Here is a 16,472-nt window from a genome sequence, read left to right on the forward strand (position 1 = left end):
AAAATTGGAGGTTTGTTAGGTGCGCCCTATAGTGTGGAAAACACGGTATGAAGAACTTTCTTGGTGAAATTGTCTAAATATTACGAATAATACTAATATGTAAAGTCAAAGGCTTTGAATGGAGGCGGCAGTCTCCATCTTGCGTCTCTAACATAGTGCAGTCTCCAGAGTACGTGCTGGACACAGTCTGGAGTGAGGCACGAATGCAGAGGCTGACAGGCCAATTATCAGATGTACTCCTCGTTCTGCATCCTCACCTCTGAAGGGAGGCAGATGTGAGAATCCTGTCACTTTGGCTCAAGCCATGGCAGTGGCGCCGGCCCCATCACAAAAGGCGCAGCCTTCACAAAAGATCAGGCCGGGCGGTGTTGAAAACCTCCTGTTGTCACACTCTTTTATCTCGTGCACATCTCTACACTCGGGTCATGTGACATATGTGCGGTGCTGATCAAACCGAACCCAATGGAAGACGTACTAATTCTGCTTGAATTTTTTAAAAATGATAAAACGTCCAGAGGGCAATATTGTTCTTGCCTTTTGGTTAGAATTAATTTCCAAGCCCTTGGTCTTGTTTTTTGTTTTTTTGCGGATTCTGCTATCAGTCCTGAATACATTAAGAATATGTTCATACACTGTCAACCTAGTCTGAGGTCTGCAAAGTCGGTCCAGTAATCGAGATTTCAAAGCAAACATTAGCATCAGATGTTATGCTGCACGTAGATGGAATATGTTTACAATAGAAATCAAGTCAGACCCGAGTCTAGATGCCTTAAGATCCTGAGACAGTTCATGATGGCCGTCTAATACATTTGTCTGCCTTGTGTTTACATTTGTATCTCTTCTCGGCCGGTCTTCAGGTGAACGTTGCCGCCGCTTGCGTCAGGGCCTTGACCAGGATGTTATACTGCCCGTACTGTCGAAGCATGCCCGGGCTGAAGCCTTGCCAAAACTACTGTCAGAACGTCATGAGAGGCTGTCTCGCAAACCAGGCTGACCTGGATCTGGAATGGAACACTTTCACGGGTGAGTTAAATCCCGCCTACAGTCTTTGTGTACTTTCAAGAAGGCAATGTTACATTTTCTTGGCGAGCAGGAATTCAGAAGTATTTGGTTCTGCTCCGAAAGCATTACAGAGACAAAACTAAGATCGTATTTGTTCAGCCATTCCCTCGTATATTTGGGAGGATTTGTTTTCTGCTTGCAACTGTGAAGTGATGTTTTCCATCGCAAGAACCCGGGCTGAGTGCTTAAAGCTGGCTGTGGTCCCCACTGTTTGGGATTGATAAAGGAGAGCAGATTCTCGGCAAACATATTTTGTGCCGAGTTTCCAGCAGAGCTTGGTGAGTAATAGAGTGCTGCAGTTAGACTGTAAGTAGCTGCTTGCTGAAAGCTGCGTATAAAAGGAGCCACATTTGAATGGTCCCTCTGGGTTTTTTTTTTTTTTTTCCCAGGCTAATCCTTTATTTGTCATGTAGACCAGCATCATACAGGCAGTTTTCTTTTCTAAACGAGGTGACTCGTACGCCCATCTGACGAGTCGAGCTGCATGTGAAGTAAAGTGTGCTTGTGAGCTACTCGGTGCTTTTTTTTTTGACAGGTCTGTCTAGCCCAAAAAGCCTCCAGCCTGCATAGCATGTGTTCTCTCTGGTGGCTTGTCTTCAGCCTCAGATCAACACAGGCCCCAGTGTACTGACTGAAATGTCTCTCTGCTTTATGACATCTGTTAAAAAGTGAGTGTCTTGTTCACTTGTGAAGAGGCAAATCCATCGTCGCAACGGGACATTGTTCCTGACAGTAATGGGAAAAGCTGCTGTTGTAACAGAATTTTAAATCTGGTTAGAGCGAGGGGAACCCTTGAGATGCTTGTGAAAATTTATTGATTTTATTGCACCCAAGTTTTACTGGGAAGCTACTTTTTTTTTTTTTTCCTTGTGTTGTCTGTTTCGACTTTTCCCTCTTCATTTTTTTTGCATAAGACCGTGAAGGGCGAATGATGAAACGGTATTCAATTTGATTCATTCTGTTTTGCTCCATTCAACATTTCAGACGTTGTCGTTTTCTGTCTTGTTCTGTCCCAGGCGGCAGTAAAAAACAAAAACATGACCAGGAAAAATATTCGGAACTAAAAATACCCACAATTTGAAAATCACCCAGGTCAAACGCCGTCCAATCAGAAAAAATGGCGATACTCAAAAAAAATGTTAACATTCCTTGAGGCATTTTGTTACTTTTGTGGCTTGTTTCACATTTTTATATGACATACATACGTGATCACCGGCCAATGAAAAATGGTGCCCTTGTGAAATAAGAATCCCAACACAGAATCTATATCATAAAAAAGTCAGTCGACTTGGATACAAGCAGACAATCTCTATAAACCTGAAGGAAACTGGAATTTACTTGCTTGTAAGTGTGCTGCATGTGTGTCCGGCGTGTGATACCAGACCATCCTTCAAATGCCGTTGTGACAAATATAGCCAGCTCTGCATGATGACGGACGCATCATTATCATTTGTCTTGTCAGCCGCTTGTTAAAATACCCGCTGAGACATTTCTGCATCAGATTCTCTTGGATTTCGGACAGACAGACAAACAGCGCCGAGGAGATGCTTATCAATTGCAGTTTAGTGTCTGTGTCATTTCCCCGCACTTGATAAGAGGAGGAATTCAACTGCTGGGTTTTAATTACTTTTATCTTTTATGGAGAGATTAGTTGTGATTTAATTGTGGGATTGAAATAATGAGCTTACACGCGTGTACAGTTGCAAATCATAGTCGCCTACAGTACGGTTCGGTACAGCTAGAAGCAAAAAAAAAAAAATGACAAGAAATATCATAAGCAGCAGTCGGATAGCTCCGCCCCCACGCAGATCAGGACAACAATGGTTCTCATATTGTTGACGAGTACAATCGTCCCTCGTCATATTGCGTCTTGCCATTTTCGAATTATAATTTTAGATAACCAGCTGCAGCCTTGCATATATAAGCGCAAGCCAGGAGGAAAGACTCTGTAAAAGATGTCAAATGTCTGACAAAATTGTTTCACACTTACTATTAAAAAACAAAAATGTGTTGACTGCAAAGCAAATCTGTCGCATGGACGAATACAGTAAAGTAGACCATTTTAAAAAAGGCCTACCACTGATAGCGCGAATGAATCGTAATGTCTAGGCAAGTGATCAAGGATAAACACAGCAGCACTTTGAATTGCTTTATTGAACAAACAAACGGTAACGGAATTAAGACAAAACAAGCAGATTATACACTAGCTTCATGTCCACCACGAGCGCACAGAGGCACTTAACATGCAAAGTGGCAAATGATGAGCCAGTTAACAGCTAACCACTATCCTGAGCCAACACAACACTGCTGCACACCTTGCTTGCATGCTTTATTTATATTCTTTTTTATTTATTTTTTGATTTATAAAATGGATGGATTTATTTATTTATATTATATTATTATTTTATAATATAATAAATAATTTGTTTATGAACATTTATTTATAAATATTTTTTTATTACATGATCAAAAATAGGAACTACTTTGATTATATTTAAGTGTGTTAGAATTTTTTTTTTACAATAACTCTTCTAGTCTTCTAATGCTAGATCTATTTTGCCTCTCACACATTCTTTTTCTCAATTAGGATATAGGGATGTGCTGCTCTCTTGTTAGTGACACCAGAGTGTAAACAATCCTCATTGATTTCATTTGCTCATTCCTTTTTAATTGCATGGCCTGCTTCCAAATGTAACCTTACCTCCCCACAACTCCCTCGACCCTGAGAACCAAAGCCAATGTTGTTGTTTTTTTTCCCCTCTTTTCTAACGAGGGCTCTCGGTGAGCTGTGAAAGCTTTACTGTATTTGATGTTTGGCAAAGGAAGCTCACACTCTACTGCTCCATTGGATCGACAAAATGTATATATTGTCACATGCTCTTATTAAAATACTGTTAATTAGACTGTGTCAATGTTCCACAATCACAATTTAAAATCTGACTGCTGACAACAATTAATACAATTCATTTATTTCCTAGTGTAGAAACATTAGAGTTTATTTGTGCTAATTTATCACAAATGAGTCATGGCGTTTCCCCTGGAGACTCTTTTGCTAGGTTGGCACTGCTGTTCCGATCCTCTGGTCAAACTATTAAAAAATAATAAGTGTGAAGCTGTTGAGCGAGAGGAAAAAAATATCATCCGGTTCGAGTCAGGCTTACGGAGTAACACCACCCTCAAAAATGCTCCTCAAAGTTGTTTGTTAATTTATCTGCATGTTATTTGTGTGTCATGTCAGATGCCATGTTGTTGGTGGCAGAGAGACTGCAAGGACCTTTTCACATTGATGCAGTCATTGAGCCAATTGACCTCAAGATTTCCGAGGCCATCATGATCATGCAGGACAACAACAAGGTCCTGTCAGCAAAGGTAATTTTCTCTATTTTGTGCTTAACCTGTATCAAATACAAAAATGTCTTCCACAATTCATTTCAGGTAGGAATAAATTATAAAAATACATTATATATATATAATAAATTATATATTTATATCATATTATATATATTTGTATATATAATTTATAATATTTTCTCAACTCAAGTAAATTGCTGCTCTCCTTGGTCCTGAAATGTGAAAAAGGAAGATTTAAAGCGGGGATAGACTTAATACATTCTGCCTATATATCAAATTTTCAACGAGCTCTTTTTTTTTTTTAATGTGGAGCACAAATGCCTTGAAGATTCGATGTTAAATGAGATGACTTCTATTTAACCTACGAATATAGAAGCTCATTTATCCTTAAACTTCTTTCGGTTTCAAATTGCCCGGCCATCTTTGGATTAGAGAAAAAAAAATCAAAGCTGTAAAAAAAAACTTCTCTTATCTAAAGGCAAGCTTGATTTCAACTTTTCCACTCCGGTGTATTTAAGCCCCTCCCTCCCTTCCTTCCCCTGGCGAGATTCAGCCAGGTCAGTTTGAATAAGATGTCCCATTCTTCCCCGTATCACAGCTGCAGCTGCAATTTAGAACGCCAGCCATTGTCTATGCACCCGAGGCAGCCAGGCGCTTCCTGAAAGGTTGTGCTTGGCTAAAAGATTGCTCTGAGATTACCATCTCTCTGAAAATCCACATGGCATTCTTCTTTCCCTCATTCCCGTGGCACTGACCTGTGGAAAATCACTTTTTCTCTGATGCGACGGATATAAGAATTGTAATCGCCATGAAGAATTGATCAATATGAGACAAAAGACAGCTCCTTGTCATAACTGCCGCGTGGCTCACCAACACGCCGGATTGGGGGACGGCGGAGAGGCCGCAAAGGCTGATGAGTTTTGCCGTTTTGAATTCGTTCGGATCGGCACAAAGGCGACGTCGGCAACAAGCAATCTGCACCACGAGAATTTGTTTTACATTTCTTTTGATCCAATAACTGAACTTTTGTATTGTTTTAAAACCTCCATTAGGCAAGAATTACACAATCAGGACTGCATTTGTTGTTTTGGACTTATTATGCACGTTTGTCTCCTTCCTTTGTAGTTTTTTCAGAGTTGTGGTCCACCCAAACTTTCAAGCATAGGCAGGTCTGCACGTGGAATTTCCGACGTGTTCAGTGCTCGGTTCAGACCTCACCCGCCCGAGGAAAAGCCGACCAGGGCTACGGAGACGAGCCTGGATCGACTGGTATGTGCTAGCACATTTTTACAAGTTTTTATATTATGTTATTTTATAAGTTGTTATTGTTGGCTAGAGATGTTTCTAATATTTTCGAAATATCTGGGGGCATATAAGAGAGAGAAAACATGAAATTACCTTTTGCTCACCATCTTGTTGAAATGCTTATTCCTTGTCCCTGACAAAACAAGTGACACACATTAAACATATCTGACGGCAGTCGGCCTGATAATTCTTTCACAGCCGACTTGCGATTGTCCTATCGATTTATTAAGTAGCGGCATTTATCATTGAACTTAAAGCATGTGTTTGACCTTTGTCCAATTCAATCTTTGTCCTCTTGATTTTTTTCCTCTGCTGCTTGACTAGCGGGCTGTCTGGATGACAATGCAACACAGTGTAAGCAATCTGACTTCCTTCTTACCTTGACGCATGCACGCACGTCAAATCACACCTTTTGTCCGCTTTACCGCGCTGGCCTGCTCTCACACTGCTCAGGGTTCATTCTAACGTGTGGCATCATTGCGTAACTCAACATTGCAAAGTGACTTGTGGCTTATTTGAAGTTTTTGCAACATGGCTCTTATTGAGTTTAAATAATTATATCTGATTTTGCATTTCTGTTCATCTTGATAGAATTTAACAAAATAAAATTGCCGCTCCTCCATGTTTTGATTTTGATATGGAAAAGATCACATCATATTTGTAGACTCACCCCTACAGGGAGCAGCATACAATTTGGGAAGGCCTAATGTAGGAAATTGAATATAATATCCATCATGATGTTCTCGGTGGTGTATCATCTCCTTAAGATAACAATCATTACGTTGTCATTTGGCTTGCTTGTGAATCGGAGAAAGGGTGCTAGAGCCCATTCCGCGAGTGAAGCACGTTCCAAGTGTTTCATTTACCGCATCTCAAGTGTTTCCATCCACAACGTGACTACATGTTTGATCAGATACCCTATTTTATATAATATAATATAGTATAATATAATTAATATAATATAATATAGTTCGGAGCAAGCCATGAATGATTGCACACATCACACTGAGAGGACAATGTCATCATCCAAGAAGCCGCAAGAAAAAAGAACGAAATCGTACATGCTCAAGTTCATTGAGTGAGCATAGAAAAGTCATCTTTCTTTGAGAAATCATTTGGCTCACTGGGAGTGTAGACAGGAGCGCCAATTACAATTTGACCGATGGCAACAAAGCCAAATTGTTGAAACGCATTAAACGTGCCGCCTAGATTCAGCTCTAATTAAAGTCGTACGATGCATACAGATAACTTTTTCCATTTAGGATCCCCAAATGAGCAAAAAGAGACAAAGTGTTAAGAAAAAAAAAAGATTTTGATAATGAAATCGTGTGAATGTGTGTATGTTGACAACACACAGTGCGAGGAAGCTGTTGGGTTTGTAAAAAAAAACTGCAACGTGCTGCTGACAGACACCTTGGTTGCCATTTCACAAAGTTAGTAGAGCAGAGAAAAAACTTAATTGATCACAGTGAGGAAGAGTTGGCACATTGCAATTATCTTCTAAAAAGTGCAAAAGTGGTTTTCTTCTTTCCTGTGGCTCGGAGTTATGTTCTGTCTGAGAAGATAATGGCGCATTGTGAGCTGATATAAGCGCCAATCAAGCATTTTCCATGAGACAAAATACAGAAAGTTCATTTCAAATATTTTGAAACAAGTATCTTAACTCATTCTTAAAACTTAAATTAATATCTTTAACTTCTATCACCGTCAATGGCACTGAATTCATTGCAGATAAAATAAATATATATATGTATATTGTATAAATGTTTACGTTTTATGAAGCACCAATACTTTTGGTTTTGTAATCCAAATTAAACCAGAATTTTTAGTTTCAGAAAGGTGACCCAGTTGACAGCCAACCAGCGGGTCCTAAAGGACTTAAATCCAGTGATGCAAGATAATTAGGAAAGTTAGTTCAATAAAATGTTCAAGGGAACTTTTAAGCTCTATAATAAACATTTCCTTTGGCTGACTTCAATGTTCACTTTGAAGTACCAAAAAATAAGAACAGCAATTATTTTGTCCTTGTCACATGCGCAAGCATTTTATTTGATTGCTTATCATACTGCAAAGGTCTTTTGTCTGGTACACATTTTTATACACAACAGCCTATGTCGATTCCAAGCAAGTGTAAAAAGTGTGACTTCAAGTCTATCTTATTTAATAAAAGAAGGAAGAAGAAATCTTCTGGTTGCCAAATAACTTATTCATCACGAAGGTGGGCCAACATCTTTACTTTACCGTGACATGGATAACGAGTGGTTTTAACAAAGTGCTCTTTTCTGGCTGCCGCTCTCTAAAAGGTATTTTAACAAGAGGGGGATTTTCTCTAATTCTAACAGTTAAGGTCAAGCATTTTGATATTTTATGCTCACTTGGGAGGAACTTCTCGTGTTTCCCCTTCAATTCTTATCGCTTAAATAAACTCCTCGCCCTTCCCACAAGACTCGTTTTCAAGTGAGCAATAGGGAGAAAAAAAATGTTGAGTTTTTGTCTGCATGACTTAATTGCTTGGCTCCCGCATAGATAAATGAAGACAAAATACAACATAGGTGTACGGACACCAATTAGAGTAAGTCGCTTCTTGGTGTGATTTGTCAAAGTCTCAGGACAGTTGAGTGTATAGTTTTAAATTCTGTTTTTGTTTGCTCAGCTGCATGACGCTGTTGCTAACGTAGTCTCACGCTTTGGCATGATTTTATATTGTAGATGTGACAAAATTCTGACTCGGTTGATGCAAAAAGTTGTTAATCGAGCGTAATGGCCGTCATCGTTGGCATTTTGTGCTCTCAGAGACGAACAAACTAAATGTCAAGAAAGGAAAAACTCGTTTGTTGTTGGCGGAGGCTTGTTTCTCCTTCTTTTTCTTCTTGCGCGTTTCCGCATGTCTCATCCGTATAGCTGCTACATAATAAATGTCAAAATACTGAAAGTTTTAAGCCGGTGGAAGTTTTACCCTCTGTCAGTGGTGGATATTTAAAATGACAGAAACATGTGCACCAAACATGATGTGCTTTAGGGTTGAGTCTGTTTTAAATACGAATTTTTATGTTTTTCAAGCGAAACAAGACTTAAAAAAATACCAAATAAAAAATACAAAGAAAAATAAATACTAAATAAAAATACTAAAAAAAAAAAACGAATAAACCAGGCAGACATTTTGTTTCATCTGAGCAACAAGAATCGCATATGACACCGTTTAAAATTAAACCAACGAGGTGAGAATATTGAGCAAATTGCCATCAACATATCAAGAAAGGGCAGCGTAATTTGAGGCTGAACAGCTTTGAATATTTTAATATCTGTCAGCGAGCCTGTGAAATGAATCATCTCTGACCTCTGCCGTGCCTGAGTTAGTAAAATATAACCTTACAATCGCAAACAAATTGGATTCAACATCACAACTGACATTAATGTCCTCACGAGAAATGTATTTAGCCGAACTACTTGGTTTTGTCCAGAAATCATCATGGATAGTTTCACTCAAAAAGCCAAAAAGTTCTTCTTAAAAAAAAAAAAATACCAGTGTACTTGCTGCATTCAATCTTAGTATGACTTCACAAGTTTTCCAGTAAATGGTGAGCAATTTCCAATTTGGGCCTGTTTGGAGCCAAACAGGTGATTTGTCAAAGTTGTCTGAGTAGCCCAAATCCCTCCAGGGAGGTCATCTGCCACTGCCTGTTCCTCATCTTGCTGTTGGCTCAATCTTTTCCCTTTACAAAATACGCACATCATCCCAACTTTGCTCGAGGAAAAGTTTGTCCTCATCTGCAGCGATAGGGAGGCAAGTTGAATTAAGGCTCACCGTGACTAAGGATACTCGAATGAAGTAACTTGTGTACCCAAACATAATTTTCCCACCTTTGTATAATATTTCCTTTTTGTATGGTTGTACTAATCAATGCAAGAATTCCGTCTTTAATGTATTTGATCTAGTAACTGTAACCAACTTAGTTTCAAGTTACTTTGAAAGTTTATCTGACAAGCAGCCATCTGTTTGTGAAAGTCTTTCCCCAAATGGAATTTTTACCCTTGGGAAAAGGCATGAAACCAGCCGGCTTTGAAATATCCATCTGTGCTTATATTAGGCAGGTCATGCTTTGTTTAGCATGAATATGCTGCGCTAAAACATCTTCCCTGTTGAGGATCCTCCAAACATTCCCAGTAATAATAGTAAAAATTAATATGATTTATACTTGGATCACTAGATGGATTTATCTGCTGCATATTTTGACTACAATACGTTGTGTCCGATTTATTGATTGATCACTAAAAATGAACAAATAATTTATTATTTAAATAAAAAAATATATTAAAAAACATTTAAAAATAAATAAAGGAATAAAATAAGTGGGAGTGTGAGCTTTAAGAGGATCAACAGAATGTTCACAATTTGAACCCGGCTGTCCCTCAGAGCTGAGCATCAGTGCCATTTTCAATAAATAAATCAAAGTCTCATCCCGACTCAGTTCTCCGTCTCTTTCCCCCGGATAGAGCGCACAAAAGGGAGGCTGCATCTCTGCATGTCTTTAATGCTTCAGCGTCTAGCAAATCAAACTCAATGTTGAAAAGACAGAACATTTGGGAAAAGCCACCTCTCAAGATACACCACTTTTTGTTTTGCAACAAAGGAGAGAGACGAAAATACAATCCCGGCTTGCCTCTTTGCGACCAACTCTGCTCAAATTTCTGTGACAAGTGGTTCCTTTTGCTTTCCAACAAACGCGATACCGTATAGCTTTTTGCTTTTGTATTCTCGCCTGAACTCTCTCTGCTGCAAACATATTTCATAAGCTCAGCGTAACAGTCAGGAGAGTCTTTGCGCCTTTGGATATTTCTCTCTGCACATATTGCCTTGACCCTTATTTCTACATGTCAAAGAGTGAAACTCCTCCCAAAGCATCAACCCCAGATACTCCCTCCTCTTTTTCTCCCTTCAGAACTTTCCTGCATACATGCATATTGACAACATTCTAACCCTTTAACCCAGCGCAGTATTAAAAATAACAGCTAGATACTATTTTCATTTTTTTTTCTAACAGCTATTTTCATTTATTTATTTATTTATTTGTGGATTTATTCATGTATTTATATTTTTATTTATCCGTGCATTTATTTAGTTATATTTTTTTATTTTATTTTTCTAAATTTACTTATCTTTTGATATTTTTTAGCAAGGCAAATAGTGATGTGCATTTCTTGTTCTGGATCTTTTGGGCTTCTGAGATTGGTGGTCTGATCCATTTGTGTTCTCTCTTATCATGACATCAGAAACAATAGCAACATCTGTTCATGATGAGTCCCCGTTTTCTTTTTTTTTTTTTTCTCCTGTTTCACCCACTCAAAGTTGGTGGAGAGTCCAGATGGAATCAGTCACGGGTGAGCGCTCCTTCCAAGTATTCAAGCTGGTTCGCTCTTGTACCAATCAAAGACAAACACTTTACGGATGCAAGTGGAGGAAAATAAAACTCAATTGATGGAATAAATGACAACAATTTCTTGCACGCAAGTTGTTTGATTGTGCCGCTGCAAATGTAAACAACTCCATCCGCCTCCTTCTCTGATTCATTTCCCATCCACACTTCCGTCTAACCCTTTAAAACTTCAACTTCGCTAAAAAAATCATGCTAATGTGAATTATTATGCTCTGTTTTGGCCTGCGGCAGGTGATTGACATCAAAGAGAAACTGAAGGTGTCCAAGAAGTTCTGGTCCAATCTACCGGACGATATCTGCGCCGACGGCAAATTGACTGAGTCTGACGAGGAGCAGTGCTGGAACAGCCACACCAAGGCCAGGTGAGGAGAACTTCCATGACTCTTTCAAAGCGGGGCCAACTTGTCGTGCTCAAGCAACGTGTTCCTACTGGATTAACTCTTCCTCTAAAAGTGCAATAATTAGCACTTCCACAAAGAACTGCTATAAGCGGCAAGATTCCAGACCCCGAGGAGTTGGAACTTCACTTATTACCACTGCAGCGTGGAGATCACTGAGCTGTACCAAAGATTGGACTGGCTGCTTCCTTTGCAGCAAGAGAGAGAGGCTGAATATTTTACCAGAGCAGCCCCCGCAAATAACAAAATCACAGATGGTGCAATAAAAGATGTTAATTCCTTCGCTGGTGCCAGCACTGTTTTTAAACACCACTCGAAATGCGGAAGGGGCATCGATTGCTTTGCAACACTAAAACGTCCTTAACAATCAAGACATGAGTGGACGGTGGAGAAAACAAATCATCCACGACTAAGCTCGAGAATGCATTTTATTATTTTTTTTTAGGAATCTACACAGTGACTACAAAGTGGAAAATATCATGCTCATACAAATTGATTTTATCTAGATATTTCCCAGAGGTGGTGAAGGAAGGACTAACCAACCAAGTGAACAATCCAGAGGTCAACCTGGACATCACCAGACCCGACACATTAATTCGCCAACAAATAATGGCGCTGCGGGTGATGACCAACAAGCTGAAAAATGCATACAATGGAAATGATATCTACTTCCAAGACTCCAGTAAGTGTTGTTATATATTTTTGTAGATCTATAAGTGGAGAGCGGAGAAGTTGATGTTCGTTCAGAAAAGATACACAAGTACAATACCATGAATGCATACGAGTCATCATATTTAATGGAAGATGTTCATCATGGAGCGGCTCATTCCAAGGATGCGTTCGTTTTACAAAGAACCAAAAATGGCATCATTATGTTCACAGATAGCCGTTGTCATGGTGACGCAGACTTTGGTACCTTAAGGTCAGTGCGGGCAGATGTGGACTATAAGGTCTAGACAAGGAATGACAAACATGAGATAAATGATTTAGTTAACACCCCTGATCAGTTTGAAATGTAATCACATCATTTATAACAATTAGTACTACTTACACCCATTCACCTCAATTAGAGAAATAAATCAAGCTAATGATGACCCGTTTGCCGTATGCGTGCCAAGATGCGGCCAATCATATGGACGGATGGAGTACGGGATAATTCGTACTTTGTAATAACGGAACAAAGATGGACTTGAATGTTTTAGACAACTTCAATTCAACGGGATAATTAAGAGATACATTAAAAACAAAAAACACAGGTAGCATTACAAATATTTCGGCCTTGGAAAACAGAAATGGGGTCTTAAGTCCTTCCTTGCCTCGTTTAATTTAATAAACGGCAAGAACATTAAGAGCAGGGCCAATTGAATTTGTTGTATTAGCTCTAAATGCCCTCAAGCACACATCCAAAGTGAGACGTCGTCACATGGATACAGCTTGAATTCATTTCCATTTAGCAGGTTTCCACGATTTTTGTTATGTCTGCTTTGTTTTGGACACAGCTTGGAGCAATTCATTTCCATTTTGCGATTTCTTTTATCTAAAGGCCAATGCTGTATATATTGAAATACACAATTTTCCCTACACTATTTTGTTGGATCAAGACTTTTTAGTGAAGTGTAACATTCCGATGTATTCTCAACCGAGTCAAAATTTCCACCCAGGCGACGAAGGCAGCAGTTCGGGCAGCGGAAGCGGCTGCACCGAAGGCTGCACGACGGAGGCCGTCCTGGTCGGATCCGAAGCTCCGGTGATGGTAGCCGACAGAAGCGACGTCCACACGGCGGCGGCGGGCAAGACGCTTTCCCACGGACCCTCGCAACTGTTACTCCTAACCACCCTCATAACGTCGTTCGGCACAATGCAGCCCGGATGGAGATAATACACCAGCGTCGGCTGCTCGTTAACGACTACGCCGAGTAGTACCGAGGCTCCCTCGCCGGACCTGTTGGGCCTTCCGGAAGGTTTTACCACTGACTGTGTGCGAGGAGTAAATGCGTACAGTGCTGCATCTTTGTCATCCCCCCCCTCAAAAAAAAAAAAGCTTGGTGATGAAACTGACCAAAATGGCGGCGTTGGGAGTACATTTTTAAAATCATCGCAGGTGACAACTCACTTCCGGTGTTCCTGCCAGTTTTCTAGAAAATGCAGGAATGTGGTTTTGTCTCCTTTGTACGACAACTGCGGTTAGTTTAACCTGTCCGCACCCCCCGTGAAAGAAAAAAAAATGCTTACTTGATGCATGCAAGTAAATAAAGCTCAGATATGCTTTGTTTATTCATTTCAATGCAAGCTTCTAAAGCTTTTAAGGTTTTGATTCGGACACGATTATATTCGCTACCTGAATAGATTTGAGTTTTTATTCAGATGGCGGTTTGACTTGAGGCGACTGTATCTCATGCTCCTCTTGGACTGCTTCAAGGGAACGGCTTTGCACACACATATTTTGCTGGCTTGAGTTGTTTGAATCGAACACTAATCCGAATACCTCTTTCTTTCCAATCAATGGAATTTTGTTCTCATGCAGTTTGCTATGACTCCAATGTGTTTCCTTCGAAGGTCCCACAAGTTAGTGACTTAGTTAAGTACCGATAACCATTTGTTTGAATACGCGGCATATATAAAACAAAGGACACAAACAACAGAATGCCGTTCTGCTTTACTTTCCAGGGACCAACTTGTCAAAACAAAATCGATCCGTGATAAATCACTCGCTAACATGCTTCAATTACTATTTGTGGAAGCGTGTAGAGCATATATCAATTCTGACGACAGCAAGTTTTGCCCACTCAGTATTTACTTAACCATCAGAGCAGATTTTCCAAGCATAAGTTTGAAGATGGATGCTCTCTGCACAATATCCACAAAGCCGTCAATTTGAAACGTGTGCAGCGGTTAGAGCAGGGGTGTCAAACTTATTTTCATAGTTTGCTTCAAAAGTCAACCCAAATCAATGTATGAACGTCTTATATTGTATATACAGTATAGTATAGGCTACACAACAGAGACTAATAAAAACTGAAATATTGAAATCAAATATTTAAAAATAATTATTTGAAAAAATGAACGGTGGTAAAATTGCTAACAATAGCTCTATTTTTTAAAAGTGAAAACAATTTGAAATGTTGGAATTGTCACACAAATTCGATGTTTGTTTTTGAGGGCCACCTAAAATGATGTGATGGGCCATATCTGCCCCCCGGGCCTTGATTTTGACACCAGTGGGTTAGAGTGAGGTGTAAAAAGATTTCAGACATGTTGCGGGGATACCAATAAATGTTCATAGCAGCACGGCTGGTACAGAATCACCAAGATGCAGCGTGCGGAAAGATAAATACCTGAAAAGTCAGTCTCTTTTCTCAGCGGAGACTTTTTTTTTTTCTTCCCCAAAGCAGATGAACAGCTGCAGTGAGTTTCTCAAACAGATTACACGTTCCACGTAGCGGCCATGGAACATTACTCCTCTCCTTCGCTGCTCTCCAGAGGCAGAGAAAGCACTTTTCCCTCACGGCCCATGTCCTTAAGAAATTCTTAAACACAAATGACAAGCACAATGGAAACACGGTGCTCCTGTTGTCCTCTCGAATAAGCAAATATTTGAGTAGTTATCCGGTGAGACAACATTTGCAGCTAATTAAAAGTGTTTGTGTTTGACCATATGGTTTACCAGAGCGAAAAAAGCAAGAGCGAAATTGAGAAGCAAATAAATTCTGTCATCTCGTTTCTGTGCATGAAGTGGATTAGCAAAGAGATTCCCGGACAAACTCACCAGGGTGCAATTGAATCGGAGACAAGACTCCCCAGTGGGAAACCAGTCGAACCAGAAATAGATGAGCAGAACTTTGCTTGAAGCGTTTGGAGATGTTTATTTCGTACACAACTCAATAAGACAGCCGAAAAAGTTCCAAGGTGAGCAGCACCAAGAGCCCAAACAAAAATGTCTGGTGAAAGCGAGACGGCCTTTATTGGTGTCCCTGAAATAATGTGAAGAAATACAAAAGGTCCCATCTCCTAGAGACGCATTTAGCATTAATTTCGTGGAGACTACATTTTTGGTCTCCTCATACTTTGTACCAGACGACAATGGCCACTGACATGAGGTGTTTTATGCAAGGTCCTTTCCATTTTCGATGTAATGCACTTTTGCTGTGAGTGTGGCACTGTGTGTGTGTGTGAGTGTGTGTGTGTGTTTCATTTGCAAAATCAGGCAAACAAGGAGCACAGCTGCCGACGCACGTGTGTTTTAAGTGTTTTGGAAGTGAACTTGTTGATACAGCAGACATGCCTTACCATTTTTTTAAATAAATGAATGGATTGCTCATTTGGCTTTTGTTACTGAAAATGATAGGAAGTAATATTAAAGATTTTGTTTTAAAATGTGTCTCGGTCTTCTCGGGAGAATTCCAAAGATGTCATTGTTCATATTTGAGCAATATTATACTTGCATGTTTAAAATCCTGCAGTTAACTCTTGCTAAGATTATTCAAGATTCCAATCTGCTCTTGTCTGCAGTTCTGTGAGTTGGGCACACAATGTGCAAATGAGTCTTTTTAACTCGATTTGGAGTCAGCTCGTGGACTTTTTGAATCAGTGCCAATTTCAGGTTTCATCAGCAGGTGTTTATTGGCTCGTGTACGGGAGGGATTGACAATCAACACCTTCTGTTCTCTTTAATAGAACGAATTCTTGACACCTTGGTGGTTTAGTCAAGCTCCATGGAAAGTTCTGAGGGGCGGTTTTGGTCAGTGTCTCCCAACTCCAAAGTTTTGGGGGTGAGCCCTTTGCCAGCCAATCAAAAGCTAGTGTCATTGCATTCAACCCAAGGGGCAATTCAATTAACTCATTCATTGTCAATGGCAATGAATGAGTTAATTTGCTTTTTTTTTTCTTTCAAATGAGCCCACATAAGTGCAGGCAGAATGTG

At 39.8% G+C, this 16,472-nt stretch overlaps 1 protein-coding gene across 2 annotated transcripts in view; it reads left to right on the top strand.

The window, feature by feature from the left end:
* LOC148401040 (glypican-6-like) overlaps positions 1-15,929 on the top strand; it is a 47,961-nt gene extending 32,032 nt beyond the window's left edge. The window contains exons 4-10 of one of the 2 annotated variants that reach the window (XM_088371048.1): positions 858-1,023; positions 4,301-4,431; positions 5,539-5,682; positions 6,043-6,072; positions 11,385-11,515; positions 12,058-12,233; positions 13,213-15,929. In XM_088371048.1, the coding sequence (XP_088227174.1) occupies positions 858-1,023; positions 4,301-4,431; positions 5,539-5,682; positions 6,043-6,072; positions 11,385-11,515; positions 12,058-12,233; positions 13,213-13,430 (996 nt within the window). In that variant the 3' untranslated portion in view covers positions 13,431-15,929. The remainder of the gene's footprint in view (positions 1-857; positions 1,024-4,300; positions 4,432-5,538; positions 5,683-6,042; positions 6,073-11,384; positions 11,516-12,057; positions 12,234-13,212) is intronic. The other variant, XM_088371049.1, reaches the window with a different exon arrangement.
* Positions 15,930-16,472: the final 543 nt, after the last annotated feature.

Source organism: Syngnathus floridae, chromosome 3 (assembly GCF_059516105.1).
Source record: "Syngnathus floridae isolate MCC-2025c chromosome 3, RoL_Sflo_1.0, whole genome shotgun sequence".
In the NCBI taxonomy this organism is placed as follows: domain Eukaryota; kingdom Metazoa; phylum Chordata; class Actinopteri; order Syngnathiformes; family Syngnathidae; genus Syngnathus; species Syngnathus floridae.